The 25,000-nt window shown below is 42.6% G+C and overlaps 3 protein-coding genes across 7 annotated transcripts in view; 1 reads left to right on the forward strand and 2 right to left on the reverse strand.

Annotated features, from left to right (window-relative positions):
* The window catches only part of LOC133655957 (vesicle-associated membrane protein 2-like), an 8,801-nt gene extending 7,493 nt beyond the window's left edge, over nt 1-1,308 (reverse strand). Inside the window, exons 1-3 of the mRNA XM_062056626.1 lie at nt 1,243-1,308; nt 850-970; nt 561-719 (exon numbers count right to left, since the gene is read on the reverse strand). Coding sequence (XP_061912610.1) covers nt 561-719; nt 850-970; nt 1,243-1,244 — 282 coding nt within the window. The 5' untranslated portion in view covers nt 1,245-1,308. The remainder of the gene's footprint in view (nt 1-560; nt 720-849; nt 971-1,242) is intronic.
* Nucleotides 1,309-4,028: 2,720 nt separating this feature from the next.
* Nucleotides 4,029-7,954, reverse strand: LOC133655109 (glyceraldehyde-3-phosphate dehydrogenase-like). The gene is made up of 12 exons (XM_062055026.1): nt 7,847-7,954; nt 7,731-7,766; nt 5,796-5,895; nt 5,606-5,715; nt 5,439-5,529; nt 5,263-5,378; nt 5,120-5,201; nt 4,891-5,042; nt 4,743-4,821; nt 4,603-4,686; nt 4,425-4,522; nt 4,029-4,345 (listed from the first exon to the last, which is right to left on the reverse strand). Exons 2-12 carry the CDS (start codon nt 7,751-7,753, stop codon nt 4,276-4,278), a joined length of 1,005 nt encoding a protein of 334 aa, XP_061911010.1. The 5' UTR covers nt 7,754-7,766; nt 7,847-7,954; the 3' UTR covers nt 4,029-4,275.
* Nucleotides 7,955-23,813: 15,859 nt separating this feature from the next.
* Nucleotides 23,814-25,000, forward strand: part of LOC133655958 (uncharacterized) — a 42,845-nt gene continuing 41,658 nt past the window's right edge. For 3 of the 5 annotated variants that reach the window (XM_062056627.1, XM_062056628.1, XM_062056634.1), the window contains exon 1: nt 23,814-23,915. In XM_062056627.1, the coding sequence (XP_061912611.1) occupies nt 23,861-23,915 (55 nt within the window). In that variant the 5' untranslated portion in view covers nt 23,814-23,860. The remainder of the gene's footprint in view (nt 23,916-25,000) is intronic. The other 2 variants (XM_062056630.1, XM_062056631.1) reach the window with 1 other exon arrangement.

Consider the following 25,000-nt stretch of genomic DNA (forward strand, 5'->3'; position numbering starts at 1 on the left):
CTATTTGAGCTATTTTTAGAACAGGCCAGCGGGCTACTCATCTGGTCTTACGGGCGACCTGGTGCCTGCGGGCACCGCGTTGGTGACGCCTGCTTTAAGGTAATAAATGTTTTATAATCATGCTGTATGAAAATGTCATCCTAAGGAACACTAAACCAGATTTTGTTTTTGGAAAAATATATTAGTTTTAACTAAGGATGGATACCATACAGAATCACAGTACTATTAATGGGTTAGGGTCAAGTCTCGCTTGATTAACTTGATTAATAAAATCACTTCGGCATCTTCAGAATGGATCTGACTATCATTTAAAAAGGTTTCCCTTTAGGGGACCTGTTTTTTTGTCCCCATATCGTCAGAGGTCCCCTAAAGGTGACTGTGTAAACAGAGCGATGTCCCCATTAAGTAAGCATTGCCATAGCACACACACACACACACACACACACACACACACACACACACACACACACACACACACACACACACACACACACACACACACACACACACACACACACACACACACACACACACACACACACACACACACACACACATACCTTGCAGTTTTTCCACCAGTATTTGTTTTTGAGTTTGGCGGCGCTGCTCTCAAACTGCGAGGCGCCGGCCTGCAGGGCGTCTGCGCGGTCGTCCAACTCCGACAGCTTCTGGTCCCTCTCCAGGACCTTGTCCACGTTCACCCGCATGATGTCCACCACCTACAGTCCACCACAAAGACCCCCTTTTTTTGGTTTGAAGGTTAGGCCCTAGTTGCTCGTTACCGCCCTCTACCGGTACAACACGGCGTTGCAAGCCAGGGTAGTTGAGTTTCGCGGGAAAGTGTCTCACCTCGTCCACCTGCGCCTGCGTCTGCTGCAGTCGCCTGTTGCTGGTCAGGTTGGGGGCCGCAGCTAGGGGCCCCCCCTCGGAGTCCGGGGCTCCTGGGGTGCCTGCTGCGTCCGGAGTAGACCTGCAGAAGGGGGGGGGGGGGGGGGGCATATCTCGTCTCGCAGGTTCGTCAAAAGAAGCTTCGAAAGTTACCTGACCGCGTATGACGTCATACTTGTGATTAGACAGTACACGCAGACACGCACTAACACGAAGTGCGTGTTGAAGAAGTTTTACGCGCAATTCAGCTGTCAGTGTCCCAAAAACGTTTAAGTATTTTTTTTCTTGCTTTGAAGTGCAATATTGAATGAATAAAACACAAAGCGTGGAACATGTCAGTGATGATATACTCACATCTCAGCGGCAGGACGATGGAGATAATCCAGCGGGGACAGGCAGGGGGGATTTAAAGAGCCTGAATCTAACACTTCTGCACATGCGCAGACGCGCACACGGCCCTGTCCGTGAATCGGTCATATTTCTGTTAACTGCTCCTTTATGTAAGAGAAACGTAAGATAATATCAACAACATTTTTGCTATTAAATGCTCCTTTGAATGTTTTACTAGTGTTATTAATAACTGCTCCTGTAAATAACATAAAGGTAAACAAACCGGTAGAAAATGATCGGTTTTTATCAATACCCACTAGTTTTTTCATAAACTACAAGTAAACACACATTCATCAATAGCTGTATTAACTGTTCCTTTAAATAAGATGCAAGTCAAACAAACAGCCATTTAGCAATATATGTATTACCTGTTGTAAACAAATGTATCAATATATTTTATTGACTAATGGTCCTTTAAATAAGATTCAATTCAGAGAAGTAGTAGAACTGTATCAATAAATAGGTCAGAAAATGAGCTCTTTTTTCAGTATGTTTCTTACTAAGGGCTCCTTTAGATAACGTAAAAATCAGAAAAATAGCTTTTTTTCCCCAAATATTTACTAATGACTGCTCCTTTAAATAGTTAAAGTAAACAAACAGGTAGACATATATATATATATATATATATATATATATATATATATATATATATATATATATATATATATATATATATATATATATATACCTGTATATATATATATATACCTGTGTATATATATATATATATATACCTGTATATATATATATATATATATACCTGTATATATATATATATATACCTGTATATATATATATATATATATATATATATATATATATATATATATATATATATATATATATATATATATATATATATATATATATACAGTATATACTGTATATATACTGTGTGGAGTTTTCCCTACGGGTACTCCGGCTTCCTCCCACCTCCAAAGACATGCACCTGGGGATAGGTTGATTGGCAACAGTAAATTGGCCCTTATGTGTGAATGTGAGCGTGAATGTTGTCTGTCTATCTGTGTTGGCCCTGTGATGAGGTGGCGACTTGTCCAGGGTGTACCCCGCCTTCCGCCCGAATGCAGCTGAGATACGCTCCAGCACCCCCGCTACCCCGAACGGGACAAGCGGTAGAAAATGGATAGATGGATATATATACTGTATATATATATATATATATATATATATATATATATATATATATATATATAGTACCGGCCAAAAGTTTGGACACACCTTTTCAGTCAATGTGTTTTCTTTATTTTCATGACTATTTACATTGTAGACAAGCGGTGGTGTCCCCTGTTGTAGATTGTCACTGAAGGCATCAAAACTATGTATGAACACATGTGGAGTTATGTACTTAACAAAAAAAGGTGAAATAACTGAAAACATGTTTTATATTGTAGTTTCTTCAAAATAGCCACCCTTTGCTCTGATTACTGCTTTGCACGCTCTTGGCATTCTCTCGATGAGCTTCAAGAGGTAATCACCTGAAATGGTTTTCACTTCACAGGTGTGCTTGAAGCTCATCGAGAGAATGCCAAGAGTGTGCAAAGCAGTAATCAGAGCAAAGGGTGGCTATTTTGAAGAAACTACAATATAAAACAGAATATAAAACATGTTTTCAGTTATTTCACCTTTTTTTTGTTAAGCACATAACTCCACATGTGTTCATTCATAGTTTTAAAGCCTTCAGTGACAATCTACAACAGGGGTCACCAACCTTTTTGAAACCAAGAGCTACTTCTTGGGTACTGATTAATGCGAAGGGCTACCAGTTTGATACACACTTAAATAAATTGCCAGAAGTAGCCAATTTGCTCAATTTACCTTTAACTCTATGTTGTTATTAATAATTAATGATATTTATCTTTGTGGAAACACTGATCATCTTAATGATTACTCACAATAAATATATATAGAAACAGATAAATATCAATATGCAACACTTTATTTTTATATTTTCTCTAAGTGCACATTTTTCAAATTGAACATTTTCAAATGATGACTTCTAAGACAGTCTTGTGAAATCACAATATCCCATTTTAACTAGCTAGCCACTAAAATGTTTTAACAAATCATGAATTACTTTGCACCATGTTTGTACAAATAATAACTCATGTAAAATACAAAAGTCAACTCTCACTTTGAACTGGACACCAAATATATTATCTGTTTCTTTGTCAGTTAGTGGGAAGCCTGGCATTGCATAGGTATATGTGTTTAAAAATCCTAAAATCATTTTTAAGGTTGTATTTTTTCTCTAAAATTGTCTTTCTGAAAGTTATAAGAAGAAAAGTAAAAAAATAAATGAATTTATTTAAACAAGTGAAGACCAAGTCTTTAAATTATTTTCTTGGATTTTCAAATTCTATTTGATTTTTGTCTCTCTTAGAATTAAAAATGTCGAGCAAAGCGAGACCAGCTTGCTAGTAAATAAATACAATTTGAAAAATAGAGGCAGCTCACTGGTAAGTGCTGCTATTTGAGCTATTTTTAGAACAGGCCAGCGGGCTACTCATCTGGTCCTTACGGGCTACCTGGTGCCCGCGGGCACCGCTTTGGTGACCCCTGATCTACAATGTAAATAGTCATGAAAATAAAGAAAACGCATTCAAACTTTTGGCCTGTACTCTATAAATAATCTTACATCTTTTGAATTAGATTTTTGTCAGAAATTTAAACAGTTATCAATTTATTCATTAATATCTAGTCCTTTAAATAAGACAAAACAGACATTTGTCAATGTATTTATTAATAAATTCTACTTAAGATAAGATAAAAGTAAACATGCATGCATGTTCGAAATAAACTCAAACTCTACAAAAACAAGTAGACATTAATCAATATATTTATCAATAACTGCTGCTTTAAATAAGACAATAGTCAGCATACTAATATTGTGTACTTTATAAAGTGGCAATAGTTTGACAGCAAGCGGTTGCTAGGATACAGCTAGCGGTGACATCATGAGGTGGTGGAATCACGTCGTCACTCCTTGGTGAACATGTGTAGAACCAGGTCACACACGCGGTTGCTGTAGCCAAACTCGTTGTCGTACCTGCCCGCAGGAAGTGGCGGTTAGGGGCGTGGCCATAGCGGAAATGAAATGAAGGCAGGTAGCAGGTGTGCGGGCTCACCAGGACACCAGCTTGACAAAGTTGTCGTTGAGGGCGATGCCGGCGCCGGCGTCAAAGATGGAGGAGTGCGGGTCGCTGTTGAAGTCTGTGGACACCACCTATAAACACGCAACATGAGCTTTGACCTCTTTTGCTTCTCTGCCCCCTACTGGATCTTGTGTGACATTGCATGCTTCACCTGGTCCTCTGTGTATCCCAGAATTCCCTTCATGGGACCGTCTGCGGCGGCCTTGACCACCTTCTTGATGTCTTCATACTTGGCCTGGCAGACACCAAGACTCAGTGTCACGCCACTCCCTCGCCGTCGGCCATACTTACCGCCTTCTCCAGGCGCACGGTTAGGTCGATGACGGACACGTTGGGGGTGGGGACACGGAAAGCCATGCCAGTCAACTTCCTGTGAGGGAGGAAGTGAGGAGCTCATTTGGCCACGCCCCTCATCGTGGACAGGAAGTAGAAGGTTTACCCATTCAGCTCGGGGACCACCTTGCCCACGGCTTTGGCGGCGCCGGTGGAAGCAGGGATGATGTTCTGGGAGGCGCCGCGTCCGTCTCGCCACAGCTTTCCGGAGGGACCGTCCACTGTCTTCTGCGTGGCGGTGATGGCGTGCACGGTGCTCTGCGGGGAGGGGGAGGAGCCACACGTGTTATTGTCAGCCGTCGACGGCACACGTGCAAAGACGGAAGCATCGTTACCATGAGACCCTCAACGATGCCAAAGTTGTCGTTGATGACCTTGGCGAGCGGCGCCAGGCAGTTGGTAGTACAGGAAGCGTTGCTATGGAAACACTTAATGAGCATCCTCGAGCCAGCGCTGTCCTGGAGGTCACGTGACTCACCTGACCACCTGCATGGAGTTGTCGTACTTCTCGTGATTGACGCCCATGACGAACATAGGAGCGTCGGCGCTGGGGGCGGAGATCACCACCCTTTTGGCCCCGCCCTTCAAGTGAGCCTGTGGGGGAGCAGGTTAGAGGTCAAAGGTGAAAGAATAGATAGGTGGAGGAACACTGACCGAGGCCTTCTCGATGGTGGTGAAGACGCCGGTGGACTCTACCACATAGTCCACACCGGCGCCGCTCCACTTGATGTTTGTGGGGTCCCTCCTGCGCAGAGGTGAGTGAGGTCACAAGGGGGGCTGGGGTCACAAGGCGCCATGGCAACAAAGGAAGGAGGACATACTCGTGGAAGACCGTGATGTGCATGCTGCCGATCACCAGCTGGCCGCCCTCCGCCTTCACCTCGCCGTGCTTCCACACGCCGTGCGTGGAGTCATACTTGAACATGTACACCTGTGGGGGGGGGGGGGGGGGATGCGCACGCCATCAGTGCCATGTCACCCACTAGCGGGCCGCCACTTGACGCCACTCACCATGTAGTCCAGGTCGATGAAGGGGTCATTGATGGCCGCCACCTCCACTTTGCCTCCTGTGGCGGCCGCCCGCGTCACCAGGCGCCCTATACGCCCGAATCTGACCACAAGATGGGGGACTAATCACTTCTTCAGGGTTTTGATTTTCACTACTATTACTGTTACTATTACTGTTACTAGTACTATTACTATTACTATTACTGTTACTATTACTGTTACTAGTACTATTACTATTACTATTACTGTTACTGTTACTGTTACTATTACTGTTACTGTTACTATTACTGTTACTATTACTATTACTATTAGTATTAGTATTGCTATTACTGTTACTGTTACTATTACTGTTACTATCACTGCTACTATTACTGTTACTGTTACTATTATTGTTACTATTACTGTTACTATTACTGTTACTATTACTGTTACTGTTACTATTATTGTTACTATTACTGTTATTATTACTATTACTGTTATTGTTACTATTACTTTTACTATTACTATTACTGTTACTGTTACTAGTACTGTTACTGTTACTGTTACTATTACTGTTACTATTACCGTTACTATTACGGTTACTGTTATTGTTACTGTTACTATTACTGTTACTATTACTATTACTGTTACTATTACTGTTACTATTACTGTTATTGTTACTGTTACTATTACTATTACTATAACTGGTACTGTTACTATTACTGTTACTGTTACTATTACTGTTACTGTTACTATTACTATTACTGTTACTATTACTAGTTATATTACTGTTACTTTTACTATTACTATTACTTTTACTGTTATTATTACTGTTATTGTTACTATTACCGTTACTATTACTGGTACTGTTATTGTTACTGTTACTATTACTATTACTGTTACTATTACTAGTTTAATTACTGTTACTGTTACTATTACTATTACTGTTACTGTTACTATTACTGTTACTGTTAATATTATTGTTACTGTTACTATTACTATTACCATTACGATTACTGTTACTATTACTGTTACTATTACTATTACCGTTACTATTACTGTTATTATTACTGTTATTGTTACTATTACTGTTACTATTACTGGTACTGTTACTATTACTGTTACTGTTACTATTACTGTTACTATTACTATAACTGTTACTACTGCTATTACTGTTATTATTACTATTACTGTTACTATTAGTATTACTGTTAGTGTCACAATTACTATTACTGTTACGTTACTATTATTGTTACTATTACAAGTACTGTTACTATTACTGTTACTATTACTATTACTGTTACTGTTACTGTTACTATTACTAGTACAGTACTAGTAATAGTAACAATAATAGCAACAGTAACAGTAATAGCAATAGTAACAGTAATAGTAAAAGTACTAGTAGTACTGTTATTATTACTGTTACTATTACTGTTACTATTGCTATTACTGTTACTGTTGCTATTACTGTTACTATTACTGTTACTGTTACTATTACTATTGCTTTTGCTATTACTGTTACTGTTACTGTTACTATTACTGTGACTATTCATTGTGGTCTTCTTGAAGCTGCACGTTCCTTCTCCCACCAGCAGATAAAGCCCTATAGTTCCTACTGTTTGCACCAAATATGGCCGCCGTGCCAGGCCAGGTTGAACATCGCTCATTGTGTTCAGTTAGTGATGAGGTGGGGTCAAAGAGGGTGGAGCTTGTTCGGACCCAGCGGTGACCCGGTGGTGAAGTGTAAAAATAGAGCAAAAGGAATGTGGCAGCTGAGCGGCCTATCAGACAACATAGAAGCAACAGAACATTGTAGGCATCTTGACATTGAGGCCCATAGTGATGAATTCCGGAACTTTGTTTTTGACTCCAGGAAATAGACACCTGCTGTTGCACGGGCTACTAGGCTGGTTAACTATCTGAGACGCAGCTAAATGAAGACTTTGTAATCAAACTCACCCGTTGATGCCGATCTTCACCATGATGACGTTTGATCTAGAAGGCACACACACATACATGAAGACATCTCTCAAAGCGGCTAATTAGTCCACTAAAAGACCAAAGTCTTAAGTCACCTGGTCTTCTGATGATCCTCTGATGGTCCTCGCTGCCAGTGTGGGGGGGTGGGCTTTATTAATGGTAGCCCTTGGGGCACGCCCCCCTCCTCCTATTGGACAGGAGTCACATGACTTTGAAATGCAAAAAGTGGGTGCCATAGTATCTATGTACTGAAGGACCATAGAATCCCGAGTGTCCTGGAGTGAGGTCCAAGGTCAAAAAAATAAAAGATAAGCCCACCTCTTTCATTGTGTTGTGCGTGTATCGCCATGTTCTATCAGGAGTGAGGTTGCCATGACAACCCTGTGTCAAGGTCAGAAGTCATCAAACGTGGCGGCCATCATCCAGTCAGACTGTTGCTGAGTCTCAAACTGAATACTTGTGTCCTGGAATCACCAGATCACGCTTGTTGTTTGATTTTGTCGAAAACAGACATGACACAAAACTATATTCACTTTAGATGGCAACTTTGTGGCTTTAAGAAACACTAAAATAAATCAATAGTATAAATAGTGGTAGTCAGTAACAGTTTCCTTTTTAGATCAGGCAGGGTGAAACAATGATGGTATCACTCACTTCTGAGGAAACAATTATGTAATCATGAAAAACTAACAAACATAAACACTACAACACACCGCTTGTACTTTGTTGCACCACCTTTGGCTTTTACAACAGCTTGCAGTCTCTGAGGCATGTACTTAACGAGTCACAAATGTTACTCTTCATCAACTTTCTCTGATTGCTGTTGTCAGATCAGCTTTGCAGTCATGTCATGGAATTGTCATGTTTCAGAGGGAGGACGTAAATTAGAAGAGCCGGTACTTTTTAGAGGCGGTATAGTACCAAATATGATTCATTAGTATCGCGGTACTATACTGATACCGGTATATCGTAAAATCCTAGTAGGATCTCTACAAAACAATATAAATAAGACACAAAGCAATGTCGACACTCTCCAGGAACAGATGATAATCTGTGTACAAAAATATGTTGCAGATATCCAACAACAAATTATCAAAGACAGAAAAGAATATCATAAAGATATGATGGAATTTAGAAAGTTCAGAGAGTAAATTAAGATTTTCTATGAAGAAAACAATGCATTAAAAAATCAGGTGGAGAAGCTGAAAGAGGAGAATGCAACATTGTGCCAAGAGTCAAATGCCAAGCAGCAAGACGACAGCCATTGGGGCAACAGCAGTGTTGTGGAGAACATTAAAATGGAGATAGCAGCAGTGCGCCAACAGTTGCATGCCATGCAACAAGATAACACTGATTTGAAGAACTTCAGGGAGATGGCTGCATTGAGACAACAACCAAATGCCACACAACAAGATATCACCAATCTGGGCAATATAAATGATAAATAAATGATAAATGGGTTATACTTGTATAGCGCTTTTCTACCTTCAAGGTACTCAAAGCGCTTTGACAGTATTTCCACATTCACCCATTCACACACACATTCACACACTGATGGCGGGAGCTGCCATGCAAGGCCCTAACCAGCACCCATCAGGAGCAAGGGTGAAGTGTCTTGCCCAAGGACACAACGGACGTGACTAGGATGGTAGAAGGTGGGGATTGAACCCCAGTAACCAACAACCCTCCGATTGCTGGCACGGCCACTCTACCAACTTCGCCACGCCACGCTGTTTTGGAAAACTTCAAAGAGGAAATGGATCAGTTTACACGACAGAATGACATCGTCATTGCAGGGCTACGCATCAACTCCTGATCCTGTGCAAGAGCAGTTGACAACAGAGGACCAGATGACATGGACACTGCTTCAACGGAAGCAACAAGTGGTCAACTTTCTGCAATCAAAGGGAATTGATGTGGATATTAACACCATTGATGCGTGCATTTCACTGAATAGAAGAGGCAGCAACATCACACCGGTCACCATTGTTAAGCTCGCAAACAGGAAATCCAAAATAGCATTGCTGCCACAGGGAAAAAAGCTGAAGGGCACAAATGTGTACATGAACGAGCATCTCACTGAACGCAATGCTGAAATCGCCAAGAAAGCACGCGACTTGAGGGGAAATTCAATGCAAAACCTACATAAAGCTGAATGGAGGTCTTCAAGCAAGAGTTGTAGTTGTTAAAGACATCAAGGATCTGGGCGAATATCAGAACTCCCAGCAACTACAACAACAACGATAATGGAGTCTGATGGAAAACAAACATTGACTACAAAATTACAACGCTCCAAGAGATTATCGAACTAGAAGATCTTTACTCAGGTGCACATTCATCTACACTTATAGACATTCAGAGGGGGGAATGTTTTTGTTTTATTTGTCACAAAGAAATACAATCATGTGTGCTTACGGACTGTATCCCTGCAGACTGTATTGATCTATATTGATATATAATGTAGGAACCAGAATATTAATAACAAAAAGAAACAACCCTTTTGTGTGAATGACTGTGAATGAGTGTAAATGGGGGAGTTTTTTTTTTTTTAGGTTGGTGCACTAATTGTAAGTGTATCTTGTGTTTTTTATGTTGATTTAATAAAAAAATAAAAAAATAAATATATATATATATATATTATTTTTTAATTTATTGTGCGGCCCGGTACCAATCGATCCACGGACCAGCATCGGGCCGCAGCCCGGTGGTTGGGGACCACTGTTCTATCGGGTTCAGGTCAGGACTATGTGCAGGCCAGTCAAGTTCATCCACACCAGACTCTGTGATCAATGTCTTTATGGACCTTACTTTGTGCACTGGTGCTCAGTCATGTTGGAAGAGGAAGGGGTCCGCTCCAAACTGTTCCCACAAGGTTGGGAGCATGGAATTGTCCAAAATGTTTTGGTATACTGGAGCACGCCAAACAAAACTCCTGAAAAACAACCCCACACCATAATTCCTCCTCCACCAAATTTCACACTTGGCACAATGCAGTCCAAAATGTACCGTTATCCTGGCAACCTCCAATCCCAGACTTGTCCATCAGATTGCCAGATGGAGAAGCGTGATTCATCACTCCAGAGAACGCGTCTCCACGGCTCTAGAGTCCAGTGGCGACGGGCTTTACACCACTGCATCCGACGCTTTGCATTGGACTTGGTGATGTATGGCTTAGATGCAGCTGTTCGGCCATGGAAACCCATTCGATGAAGCTCTCTGTGTACTGTACGTGGGCTAATTGGAAGTTCACATGAAATTTGGAGCTCTGTAGCAACTGACTCTGCAGAAAGTCGGCGACCTTTTTGCACTATGCGCTTCAGCATCCGCTGACCCCGCTCTGTCAGTTTACGTGGCCTACCACTTCGTGGCTGAGTTGCTGTTGTTCCCAAACTCTTCCATTTTCTCATAATAAAGCCGACAGTTGACTTTGGAATATTTAGGAGCTAAGGAATTTGACGACTGGAATTGTTGCACAGGTGGCATCCTATGACAGTTCCACGCTGGAAATCACTGAGCTCCTGAGAGCGGCCCATTCTTTCACAAATGTTTGTAGAAACAGTCTCCATGCCTAAGTGCTTGATTTTATACACCTGTGGCCGTGCCAAGTGATTAGGACACTTGATTCTGATCATTTGGATGGGTGGCCAAATACATTTGGCAATTTAGTGCATCTCAGAAACATGGATGGATGCTAAAAAAAGAAATGGATTTTGATCTGGAAGGATATTAACTAAATTACATCAACAGAACAAAGGGGGAGTAGCTGGGTAGGTGATGAAGAACCTAAACTACAAAGTGGTAAGAAATAAAAGGTCGTAAAAGAGTTCAAAGAAAAGGTGCCTGGAACTTGGGCAGATCCTGCTTTCTCTCCCCTTTGTAGTTCTCGGGTCAAAACAAAATCTTTCTGTTGATTACAATATAGCAGTATGTGGAAATAAATTATGGAATGGATTAAGCAAAGCAATCAAACAATGTACTAATATGATCCACTTCAAGAAACTCTTCAAACTTAAAGTGTTTACAAAGTACAAAGAAGAAGAACCATGATAAACATTCTGAATTTATTTCATCCGTCCATTCTTTCATCCTCAAAATAATCCTACTTATCTCATCATATGAAATATGACTTATTTATTTATTTTTATTGTGATTACTTATGGAGTATATTGTGAATAAATTGAGAACAGGAAGTGAACAAAAGTTTAAGCAACTGTTATGTAAAAGAAAAGGGGTGGGATTAAATAAGATCTGCTTCTTCCTACTCCTTTTCGAACATGTTGAAAAGAGAAACTGAAAATTGTGATGTATCATGTTCGAAATAAACTCAAACTCAAACTCAAACTCAAATATGTAATTAGCTATTGATAATATCTTAGAATGTATACCCATTGACACACACACACACACACACACACACACACACACACACACACACACACACACACACACACACACACACACACACACACACACACACACACACACACACACACACACACACACACACACACACACACACACACACACACACACACACACACACACACACACACACAGTTTTCATGGAACATCTCTCAACTGCATAAGCCAGATATTTGAAGTTTGTTGTCTTAAGTAACAAATCATTTACCTTCCCTAGTAATTAATTAAATCAGTTAAAGAGTAATTTCGTTAGTTGTTCAAATACGTTTTCAAAGAAAGTCTTCCGTTTTTTGTTCGGAACGGCTGAGCCGGAGTCGGACTTCGATGCTGAGAGAGACTGGTTACAAAAAAAGGAACAGAAAAATTTGGTGCAAATACAAGGGCAGAGCCACAGGAAAAGGTCTGGAAGCCAACAGGCGATGCACACTGGAAGTAGCTAAGCGAGTGGAAAACGTCCTTGGTGAAAGCAAAACATCGAACAATCAACTGGTAATGAGAAGACTGGCAGGTGAGTTTAAAGTAGGCCAGATTCAAATAGGCTGCAGGTGTGCAAGAGTGGCTCCGCCCGAAACTCCGAAAACAGGTGCTGCAAAGGAAAGCAGATAGGTGGCAGCAGAGCAGAAATACACACCACATTCACTCCCCCTCTTATAAAGCGACTCCTGGCGGTCTACCTGGTTTATTAGGATTGAGGCCTTTTGGAGTCTAAAATGACCTCCACAGAGTAAGTTGGGAGTCCATCGATCTTGCGCGGAGGAGGAGGCGCCGATGGAGGACGTAGAGGGCTTGTAGTTACAGGCTTGATGTTGGAGACAGACCACTTGATGCCGCATGATCGAGAGAAGTAACAGGAGCTTCACAGCAGCGGGATTGATGATCTTGACAATCTTAAACGGCCCAACGAATCTAGGAGACAGCCTCATGGAGACACCAGCCAAAGGTAAGTCACGTGATGACAACCATACGTCCTTTACAGGGTGGTATTTGGGTGAAGGAATTCTATGACAATCCGCCAGCTTGCGGTCCTGAGCAATACTTTGGAATAAAGGCAGCACAGCACACGAGGTGGATGGACGCAATGGATACCTCTGGAACAAAAGGGGCTGGTAACCATAGACGGATTTGAAGGGTGACATACCTGTGGCCTAGGAGACAATCAATCAATTCCTTTATTGTCATTGTCATAATAACACTTAAGTCATACATGTCAACGAGATTTTGTTTGAGCTTTGTCCAGCGGCATAGAAACTGCATTGAAGTGCAGGTTGACCATAGTTCACAGTTTAGCATTGTCAGGAAGATGGCGAATAGAGGGGGCGTAGGGGTGGGAACAGTCAGATGTCTGATGGGTGTTACGTTGATGTTGCAGCAATGCAGTGTCCAGAGCACAATTATTGAGGTGGTGAAGAGTGAGGTAATGAGATGGTCCGGGGCAGCAAAGGGGCAGGCTGTTCATTTAGCAGTCTCACAGCCTGGGGATACAGACTGTGAGTCATTCTGGTGGTCCTGGCGCGAATCGATCTATACCTTCTTCCAGAGGGTAGCAGGTTGAAGAGGCCATGTGCTGGGTGGTATCTGTCCTTCAGGATGTTGTGTACTCGCTTTAGGCTGCGAGTTGTGTACATGGCACTCATCTCTGGGAGTATCGTCCTTGTAATTTTCCCCGCCGCTTTACCCACTCGCTGGGGGGCCTGTTGGTTCGCTTTAGTGCAGCTAGCAAACCACACTAAAAAGCCGTAAGTGAGGACACTGCTGATGGCACAATTGTAAAAGTTAACCATTGATTTCTGCGAAATGTTTGCGCATTTTAGTTTCCTCAAAAAAAAAAAGACGTTGTTGGGCCTTTCCGACTGTAGAAGCAGTGTTAATGTCCCAGCATAGATCTTCTGTTATGTTTACCCCTAAGAATTTGAAATGCTTGACCCTTTCTACTAGATTGTTATTAATTAAAAGTGGAGGGTGTTTGCTCTGCCCTTTCCTGCGGAAGTATACAATTAGTTCTTTGGTTTTGTTAGTGTTAAGAACCAAGTTGTCGTTAGCACACCATGAAGCCAGCTGTTGGACCTTTGCTATGTATGCTGTCTCATCATTGTTGCTGATGAGCCCAAGTACTGTGGTGTCGTCGGCATATTTGACAGTGAGATTGGATGTTGAAGAGGCTATACAGTCATGTGTGAAGAGGGTGAAGAGCACAGGGCTTAGCACACAACCTGTGGAGCACCGGTGTTGATGGTGAGCGTGGCAGAAATGTGCTCGCCTATTTTCACATACTGTGTGCGATTTGTTAAAAAGTCCAAAATCCAGTTGCAGAGGAAGGTGTTCAGACCAAGGTTGCGAAGCTTAGATCTGAGTCTGTTTGGCCTTATTGTGTTAAATGCTGAGCTGAAATCGACAAAGAGCAGTCTTGCATAAGTGTCCTTAAGCTCAAGATGTTCCAAGAGTCTATGGATTACAATAGCGATGGTGTCTTCGGTTGATCGGTTCTTCCGGTACGCAAACTGATATGGGTCAAGGGATGGTGGTATTGCCTTTTTAATCCGTTTCAATATCAGTCTCTCCATGCATTTGGCAGGTATGGAGGTGAGTGCTACAGGTCTGTAGTCGTTTAGGCATGAGATGATGGCCTGTTTGGGGATGGGAATTATTGTAGCGGTTTTAAAACAGGCAGGGACCCAGGATGTAGACAGTAACAGATTAAAAATGGAAACAAATACATCATCATCATACATAGACGAAGGAGTTGTGGCGTATTCCACCCAGTGGAGGTGGGAGGACCTGGAAGGAGGGTGTCGCTGGCGTACGCAGCAGAGAGCCGCCTCCAAGTCTTGGTTTGCCAGCTTTGTCTGTCCATTGGTCTGAGGGTGATGTCCAGATGAGAGGCTCCTCGATGCGCCCAATACCTTGCAAAAGGCCCTCCAGACTTGAAATGTGAACCGGGGCCCCCTGTCCGACACAAAGTGCACAGGGATGCCATGAATTCGGAAAATATGTTTGATGAGTAGCTGGGCAGTCTCTGGGGATGACAGCAACTTTAACAGGGGGATGATGTGTGTCATCTTGGAGAAGCAGTCCACCACATTGAGGATGAACACTGTTGCCACGCGATGCTGGTAGGTCTGTGATAAAGTCCAGCGCAATGTGGGATCATGGTGGTAGTGGAATGGGCCGTGGGTGCAGATGGCTGGCCAGCGGACGATGGGAAGCCTTGCTTCTGGCACAGACGGAGCGGGCAATGGCGAAAACCTTGACATCCCGACCCATTGCGAGCTAACAGAATCTCTGGTCGACCACAGTATGTGCCTCACGCTGGGATGGCAGTGCCATGAGGATTGATGACAGAGTCGAACCCAGCTGACGTTGGTATCACCCTTTTAGGCGATGCATAGTGGTATCCGCCTTCTTCCTCTGCTTTTTATCAATTAATTCATGGAGTTTATCTTCTAGGCAAACTGACAGATCAATAAGTTCATCTAGCGATGCAATCTCGTCACAGGCAGCCAGTTAATTTTTAAGGCAACCCTTTACAAAACATACTACAAAGTGCATTGTCGCCAAATCCGCTCTCGGCTTCTTAAAATACTGAAGTCAATAGAAAACGTAGCCACGGAGAGCTTTCCCTGTTTAAAATCTGCCTGCCCCCTTGACCTTAAGAGGATGATCAAAAACTTTTTTCATGTCACTCAAGAAAATATATGCTGAGGCACGTACAGCCAGCCCAGTTTTATTTGCTGCTATCACCCAGTATTTTCGGACAATAAACTCATGTCAAGGCTATTTTGGGTTGGTCTGATGAATAAGAACAGGGCTGCTGGTCAAAAACTAGAGAGGATTGATGAAGAAACTGCTTGCACGAGCCAGACCCACCGGAGAAGTGGGGGGAATGTTAAATGTTGGGTTACAGAGTTGCGTGAGGGGTCGCTGCTGGCGTAGAAATGATGGCTCCCGCCCCGAAAGGGAAGCCACCCGGGTTAGCAGGAGCATTAGCTAGATCTAAGCGCTGGCAAAATGTCCCTACATCAGTGGATAGTTTGGTGATGGCGTCTGCCATGTGGCGCAACAGCTGATCGTGGTTCCGGACCAGTTGCCAATGTTCTTTAGAGCAGAACGGGAATGTTCAAACTCTGCGGGGTGCACGTTGGCCAGCTGATTCTGTTAGGAACAGTTGAGTGGGACCTCAGTGCACAGAGAAACAGGTTCCAAAATAAAATCTAATTTAATGACAAAAAGCGCACTCAAACAGGAGCGGAAAGAAACAGAAAACACACTCGACAAGGAGTGGATAAAAAGTCAGTACAACTACCAGGGAAAAAAACACTGGACTTGGTAGATGTCTGGCAGCCAACAGGAAGCGATGAACACAGGAAGGAACCAAGTGAGTGGAAAACGTTCTTGGCGAGAGTGAAACATCAAACAATCAACTGGCAATCGACTGGCAGCTGAGCTTAGATAGGCCAGATCCAAATAGGCAGAAGCTGTGAGAGAATGGCTCCGACCCAAAACCCCCAAAACTAGTACTGAAAAGGAAGCAGATAAGTGACAACAGAGCAGAAAAACACACCACAGTTTTTGCTCAATGGCAAAATTATGTCATCATCTCTTTCTAGGGTTGTCCCGATACCAATATTTTGATACCGGTACCAAAATGTATATCAATACTTTTCGATACTTTTCCAAATAAAGGTGACCATAAAACAAATGTTATTATTGACTTAATTTTAACAGAAAATCTTATGATACATTAAACATATGTTTCTTATTGCACTCAAATAACAACTTTAGAAGATTAAAATAAAAACTAAAAGTCATCAAACACACTAGACTTTTCTTATTGCACTCGTATACATTTGTAAATTGTTCTTTATTACATATGGTCTGCCATAATTTAGGATCAGGTGATAATATAATAATATAATGCCATTGTATTAAATGCTTCATGATTTATGGTTGCCACTCTTGGTCTGTGCTTAAAGACAAAGACAATCTTTAGTAAATACTAGAGATGTCCGATAATATCGGACTGCCGATATTATCGGCCGATAAATGCTTTAACCCCGCCGCCCCAACCCCGCCCACCTCAACCTCCTCATACTCTCTCAGGGAGAGCATGTCCCAAATTCCAAGCTGCTGTTTTGAGGCATGCTAAAAAAAATAATGCACTTTGTGACTTCAATAATAAATATGGCAGTGCCATGTTGGCATTTTTTTCCATAACTTGAGTTGATTTATTTTGGAAAACCTTGTTACATTGTTTAATGCATCCAGCGGGGCATCACAACAAAATTAGGCATAATAATGTGTTAATTCCACGACTGTATATATCGGTATCGGTTGATAACTTAATCGGTAATTAAGAGTTGGACAATTTCGAAATATCGGATATCGGCAAAAAAGCCATAATCGGACATCTCTAGTAAATACTAAAAAAAAATACAGCTAAAACTACACAGATAAGACATGTAGCAGGTAAAACACACATTGTTAAAGATAAAACACAAATTGTAGGAATTTGTCACAAAATTCAGCGATTTCACTTGCATTAGTTTGTGCTACGTGGGCGGTTTTGACTGCGCTAATAATTGGCAACAAGCCAGCTGTGTGCGTGTCTTTATATTTGTATGTGTACAGCAGAGCAGCTGGTTAACTGGTTAGCTGGTTAAACTCATTGTGCAGGTCCTGTAATTGTTATTAAAATGTTTTCCTAAGTTTGAAGCAAAGATTGTAATACTTTAACGCCACCTTTGGCGAGGCAGGTTTGAAAGCAGTGATTGCAGAGTGGCGTTTCCGTGTTTAAAGGGTCACCTTTATTGGTAGTTTTGAAGCCCAAATACCTCCATATTGCGCTTCACCCACGCTCTTTATTAACCAGTAGAAATACTGTTTTTTGCCATTCTTCCTCTTCACGCTGTTTTTGCTTGTATGCTCTTTGTGTTAGCGTGCTAACACACTCAACATAATGAGCCTCGGCTCTGTACGTTACTGCCGCGCGGCAGCATGCAGATAATAAGAAAGTACCTGTATTTTTCAAAGGCAGTAAAGTATCGTTTTGAATTCATTAGTACCATGGTACTTTATTAGTACCGGTATACCGTACAACCCTAATCCTGTCCAGTGATGGAAAGAGAAATTGTCCAAAATGCCAACGTCAACATTTATTGAAGATATAATGACAGCCATTACCTGACATGCAGCCTCATATCATCAATGATTGTGGAAATGTGCATGTTGTCTTCAGGCAGTCGTCTTCAAAAATCTCATTGGAACGCCACCAAAAAAAATTCCGCATCATCACCTTGTCCAATGCAGATTTGCAATTCATCACTGAATATGACTTTCATCCAGTCATCCTTAGTACTTGATTGCTTTTCCTTAGCCAATCGGAAGCTTGTTTTTTAAGTTTAGCTGTTAATGACTGCTTTTGTTAAGCTTTAAATCTAATTTTCTTTATGCGCTTGCTAAGAGTTCTAAAAATTCAGTCACAGACGACGACTTTAATTTCCGCCCATTTGTTTTTCATTTGTTTTGCTGTGCATTTTCTGTTTTTAAGACATCATGCTTTAACTTTTCTGTAGTGATGCATTAATGTTTATCCTTGGTCTACTAGTATGCTTGCCTTTTACAACCTTCCCATGTTGTTTGTACTTGGTCCAGATTTTGGACACAGTTGACTGTGAACAATCAACATCTTTTGCAACATTGCATGATGATTTACCTTCTTGACAAAGTTTGATAATCCTCTCTCTGACATCTCTCAAGTTGGAGAAATGATTCATGTTAATCCACCTGCTGCAACAGCTCTCCAAAGTGTGAACACTCCTTTTTAACTGCAGACTAATGAACAGACTTAACCTGATGCAGGTGTTGGCATTGGAAATTAAATTTTACAAGGTGTTTCTATCATTTCCCTCAAAATGGAGTAATTCTTGGGGTTGTATTTTCTGAGGGCATAGTGCTGTTTCAATCCTGTACTGTCGCTGCGCACTTACTGGAAATGACTGGAAATCGTCTTGTCCCCTTTTTGCGAATTGCAACCATTTGAGTTAGACCCTCTCCTCATCAGCCGACATGGTGATTGCTGAGGGTGGTAAGTGTCCATCGCTGCACACTTGCCATCTTGACAGTTTTAAGTGCAACATCTGAGTGAGTGCACTCAAGGCTTTTCTTTTAGTTTGTGCACTTCTATACTTACACTTCAGTAAGCATACCACATACACTGTGTACTTACAGTTGTGGTCAAAAGTCTGCATACACTTGTAAAGAACATAATGTTGAGTTTCCAATAATTTCTGCAACTGTTTTTTTTTTGTGATAGAGTGATTAGAGCACATACTTGTTTGTCACAAAAAACATTCATGAAGTTTAAGAAAAACATTAATTTATTATGGGTCTACTGAAAATGTGACCAAATCTGCTGGGTCAAAAGTATACATACAGCAATGTTAATCAATCAATCAATCAATCAATCAATCAATCAACCAATCAATTCCTTTATTGTTTACAATTTGGTTACATGTCCCATGGCAAGTTTCACTGCAATATGGCGCTTTTGGTAGCCATCCACAAGCTTCTGGCAAGCTTCTGCTTGAATTTTTGACCACTCCTCTTCACAAAATTAGTGCAGTTCAGCTAAATTTGTTGGTTTTCTGACATGGACTTGTTTCTTCATCATTGTCCACATGTTCTCAATGGGGTAACCTACTCAGTGACCTAGTGGTTAAAGTGTCCGCCCTGAGATCGGTAGGTTGTGAGTTCAAACCCAGGCCGAGTCATACCAAAGACTATAAAAATGGGACCCATTACCTCCCTGCTTGGCACTCAGCATCAAGGGTTGGAATTAGGGGTTAAATCACCAAAAATTATTCCTGGGCGCGGCCACCGCTGCTGCCCACTGCTCCCCACACCTCCCAGGGGGTGAACAAGGGAATACAGAGGACACATTTCACCACACCTAGTGTGTGTGTGACAATCATTGGTACTTTAACTTTAAATTAACTTTAATTTTAAGTCTGGACTTTGGGAAGGCCATTTTAAAACCTTAATTTTAGCCTGATTTAGCCATTCTTTACCACTTTTGACATGTGTTAGGGGTCATTGTCCTGTTGGAACACCCAACTGCGCCCAAGACCCAACCTCTGGGCTGATGATTTTAGGTTGTCCTGAAGAATTTGGAGGTAATCCTCCTTTTTCATTGTCCCATTTACTCTCTGTAAAGCACCAGTTCCATTGGCAGCAAAATAGGCCCAGAGCATAATACTACCACCACCATGCTTGACGGTAGGAGTGGTGTTCCTGGGATTAAAGGCCTCATTCTCCTCCAAACATATTAAAAAGTTAAAGCTAAAGTAGCAATGATTGTCACACACACACTAGGTGTGGCGAAATTATTCTCTGCATTTGACCCATCACCCTTGATCACCCCCTGGGAGGTGAGGGGAGCAGTGGGCAGCAGCGGTGGCCGGGAATCATTTTTGGTGATTTAACTCCCAATTCCAACCCTTGATGCTGAGTGCCAAGCAGGGAGGTAATGGGTCCCATTTTTATAGTCTTTGGTATGACTCGGCCGGGGTTTGAACTCACAACCTGCCGATCTCAGGGCGAACACTCTAACCACTAGGCCGCTGAGTAGGTTACAATATATTACTGGGTTGTGGCCAAACAGCAACATTTTTGTTTAATCTGACCACAGAACTTTCCTCCAGAAGGTCTTATCTTTGTCCATGTGATCAGCAGCAAACTTTAGACGAGCCTTAAGGTATCGCTTCTGAAGCAAGGGCTTCCTTCTTGCATGGTAGCCTCTCAGTCCATGGCGATGCAAGACGCGCTTGACTGTGGACACTGACACCTGTGTTCCAGCAGCTTACAATTCATTGCAGACCTGCTTTATGGTGGTTCTCGGTTGACTCTTGATCATAGTGACCAATTTTCTCTCAGGAGCAGGTGATAGCTTGCGTTTTCTTCCTGATCGTGGCAGTGGCAAAACTGTGCCATGCACTTTATACTTACAAACAATTGTCTGCACAGTTGCTCTTGGGACCTGAAGCTGCTTTGAAATGGCTCCAAGTGACTTTCCTGACTTGTTTAAGTCAATGATTCATTTTTTCAGATCTGTGCTGAGTTCCTTTGACTTTCCCATTGTCACGTTTGTAACCGAGTCTAATGACTGCATCACATGAGCACTATTTAAATGGGCTCAGAGAAGTCAACAGGTGTCGTCAATCATAATCACTCACATGAAGTTAAGAGGCCATGCCATGAAGTTAATTTGATTTGATTTAAACTTTTTTACATCACCAAAAATGATAATGTAATGGTGCTGTATGTATACTTTTAACCCAGCAGATTTGGTCACATTATCAGTAGACCCATAATAAATTCATAAAAGAACCAAACTTCATGAATGTTTTTTGTGACAAACAAGTATCTGCTCCAATCATTCTATCACAAAAAAATAAGAGTTGTAGAAATTATTGGAAACTCATGACAGCCATGACATCATGTCCTTCACAAGTGTATGTAAACTTTTGACCACGACTGTAGTTCCTGAGTGCGCCAAATGTTGACAGTATAGTGCTGTCCCCAACGTATGATTGTTTCTGCACACTTCCCATAACAGATGCAAAAATGTGTCCTGTTCTCCTCTCCTTATTAACGATAAATTGCAACCACTCTTTGGCTACATAGCCAAGTGTCACGAGCGGGGGGTCGCAGCTTGCTGCAAGGTTCGTTCCCCCGGGATGCAGACGGACCACTCCGGACAGGACGTGCAGGTAGGAACATGATTTATTTGTTGAAAGCAAACAAGTAGCAAAAACGGAAAACAAGCCAGAGGAAAAACGTGCCGATTGCACTGGACGCTAAAGCTAACACTTGGCTGGAAATCGTCTTGTCCCCTTTTTGCGAATTGCAACCATTTGAGTTAGACCCTCTCCTCATCAGCCAAGATGAGTGGCAAGAAGCAAACGATGAAGCCAGGCCGACTGACCGGCAAAGGCAGGATTAAATACAGTATTTTTCGGACTATAAGTCGCAGTTTTTGTCATAGTTTGGCCGGGGGTGCGACTTATACTCAGGAGCGACTTATGTGTGAAATTATTAACACATAACCGTAAAATATCAAGTAATTTTATTTAGCTCATTTACGTAAGAGACTAGACGTATAAGATTTCATGGGATTTAGCAATTAGGAGTGACAGATTATTTGGTAAACGTATAGCATGTTCTATATGTTATAGTTATTTGAATGACTCTTACCATAATATGTTACGTTAACATACCAGGCACGTTCTCAGTTGGTTATTTATGCGTCATAAAACGTACACTTATTCAGCCTGTGGTTCACTATTGTTTATTTATTTTAAATTACCTTTCAAATGTTTATTCTTGGTGTTGGGTTTTATCAAATAAATTTCCCCCCAAAATGCGACTTATACTCCAGTGCGACTTATATATGTTTTTTTCCTTCTTTATTATGCATTTTCGGCCGGTGCGACTTATACTCCGGAGCGACTTATAGTCCGAAAAATACAGTAGTCCTTCTGATTAGTGCTCGGGAAACAGGTGAGCGTCCTGAGCACCAATCAGAGACAGGTGGAAACAATAAGCACCCATGGTAACGAAAAGCAAACAATGGTGCACAAAAACAGGAACTAAGGGAGTCCAAAACTAACAGAATATAACAAAAACATGATCCGGGCCACGGATCATGACACCAAGATGGCGACCATTTGGGGACTGCTGAGTGTTCTTCAAAATGCTAAGTAAGTACAGAAGTACACCAATGGAGACGCGGCTAATGACTGTTTTTCTTTAACAAGCTGACGGCACAAAGAAAGACAAAAACGGACCTCGGAGGTTAGCAAACAACGCTAATTTTGCCGCCGCCGTGAGTTCCCTCCAGTGGACTCCTGCCATGACGGGTGACCGTTTGTTTGCTGGTCACGCGACTATGTTTGTTAGACACCGTAACCACGGCGACCGGGTCACTCGAGGGAGACGATGCTTTGACCTCAACAATGGACACAAACGTCGTTACGTAGCGACGACGCCAACGTCTTCCCGCCCTGCTCGTCTTCCTCGTATCTGTCCTCATTCGTCCTCTGACGCACTCGCTTAGACGGGCGTCCAACCAGCTGTGCACACACACACACACACACACACACACACATACACACACACATCTATAAATAGTTTGTGTGTTTGTCTTGGTGTGCGGAAACATTTCTCCCTGCTGTCAGCCCCTCGCTCGTCTCCTAGAATACTAACAAGGCTCCTTGTCCTTCCTCCTCCCCCTGAAGAAGACCTCACTGTCCTCACACTCAACATTAGCTTGTATGGTTAAAAAAAACAAAAAGAGTGCCCACTAGTGGCCTGACTTGCACACTGCACACGCTAGCATGCATCACGTGACTACAACTCCTTATGTCAGCTTAGCTTTAAAACTTTATGCTAACTTTATGATCACGTTGTTGCTATGGTTACCCTCCTAATAATGACGTCACGTCATCTCTTCCACATTTCCCGCACTCCTTTCCGGTGAATTTGACCCACCGGCGCCCCGCTTTTTCGTCGCACGGCGCGTGCGCGGGAGGGGGTGGACGCGCGGCGCGCGCACGGACGGACGCTCGCCGTCTCCCAGTCGCGGCGGAGGAAGAGGAGGAGGAGGAGGAAGAAGAAGATGAAGAAGAAGATGGATGTGGTCTGAGCCTCGCGGAGACACCATGGGCTGCATCGGATCCAGAACCATCAGTAAGACACGTGCCCTCACCTGTGTGCGTGCGTGAGTGCGTGCGCGCGCGCGAACGAGTGCGAGAGAGACGAGCATGCAGCAGTCACGTGATGATAGCGTGCTTATGTCTTTTCGGGGGGCTTGCATGTGTGTTTGGGTTGCTATGACGCCGTGCGCGTGGGGGGCGAGCGACACGTGCACGACTCATGGGAGTGTGCGCGTGCGTGACATACAACTTAAGGTCATTGCGGCCCCCCCCCCTTCCCAAATCGTCACCTTCCCGCGTGTTTGCTTTGCGTCACACTGACACGTCATTAACTGGAGACGCACACACACGCACACGCACACGCACACACACACAACCAGCATGACTTTGAGGATGAGTCACAAGCAGGCTGCAACGTGCACGCGCACACACCTGTGCACAAATCTGGAAAAGACACAAAACGCTCATTTCCTGCCGTGGAGAAAGCGTCAAGAGGCTGGCTGGGCGTGAGGGGACGCCATAATGGTGGGACTGTTGCGTTAGAAACACTTGTCAGTCCAGTGTTTGTTACAGAACTGGTGTCCCTATAGGGCAGGGTACCCCAACCTTTTTTTCGCTCCAGGGACCGTTTTATTGTAGGCATTATTTTCCCTGCGCTCGGGGGCCACAGTCTGACCCGCCACAGGATGAATTTGAACGTTTTAAGTCAAATGTTACAGTAGACAAGAGCTATTTCCCAGGGGGTACGTCCCGAGACCCTGTAAGCTGGAAAAACTGCAACTAATGGACTTTCCCATAAAGATGCCTATTTTGAGTGATAGATGACCCTCACCACTGATGAATGATAATGAAAGGTGATCAATTAAACACAAATTTGCCATTAGGAAAACATTGGCAAATATTAAATATATCAAAATATCTAATAAAAAACGTTATTTGGTTCGTACACAGTCTTTCTCTTTTTTCCACCAGTCAAACACTTGGCCTTCACAATAATAGTGTCACATACGGTCCAACTAGCTAACTGGCAATCTCCAAAAAATATCTTATACACTTAATTAGTGGCCTAGTGGTTAGAGCAGTGGTCCCCAAACTACGGCCCGCGGGCCGGATACGGCC

The sequence above is a fragment of the Entelurus aequoreus genome, linkage group LG08 (genome assembly GCF_033978785.1).
Source record: "Entelurus aequoreus isolate RoL-2023_Sb linkage group LG08, RoL_Eaeq_v1.1, whole genome shotgun sequence".
Lineage (NCBI taxonomy): Eukaryota > Metazoa > Chordata > Actinopteri > Syngnathiformes > Syngnathidae > Entelurus > Entelurus aequoreus.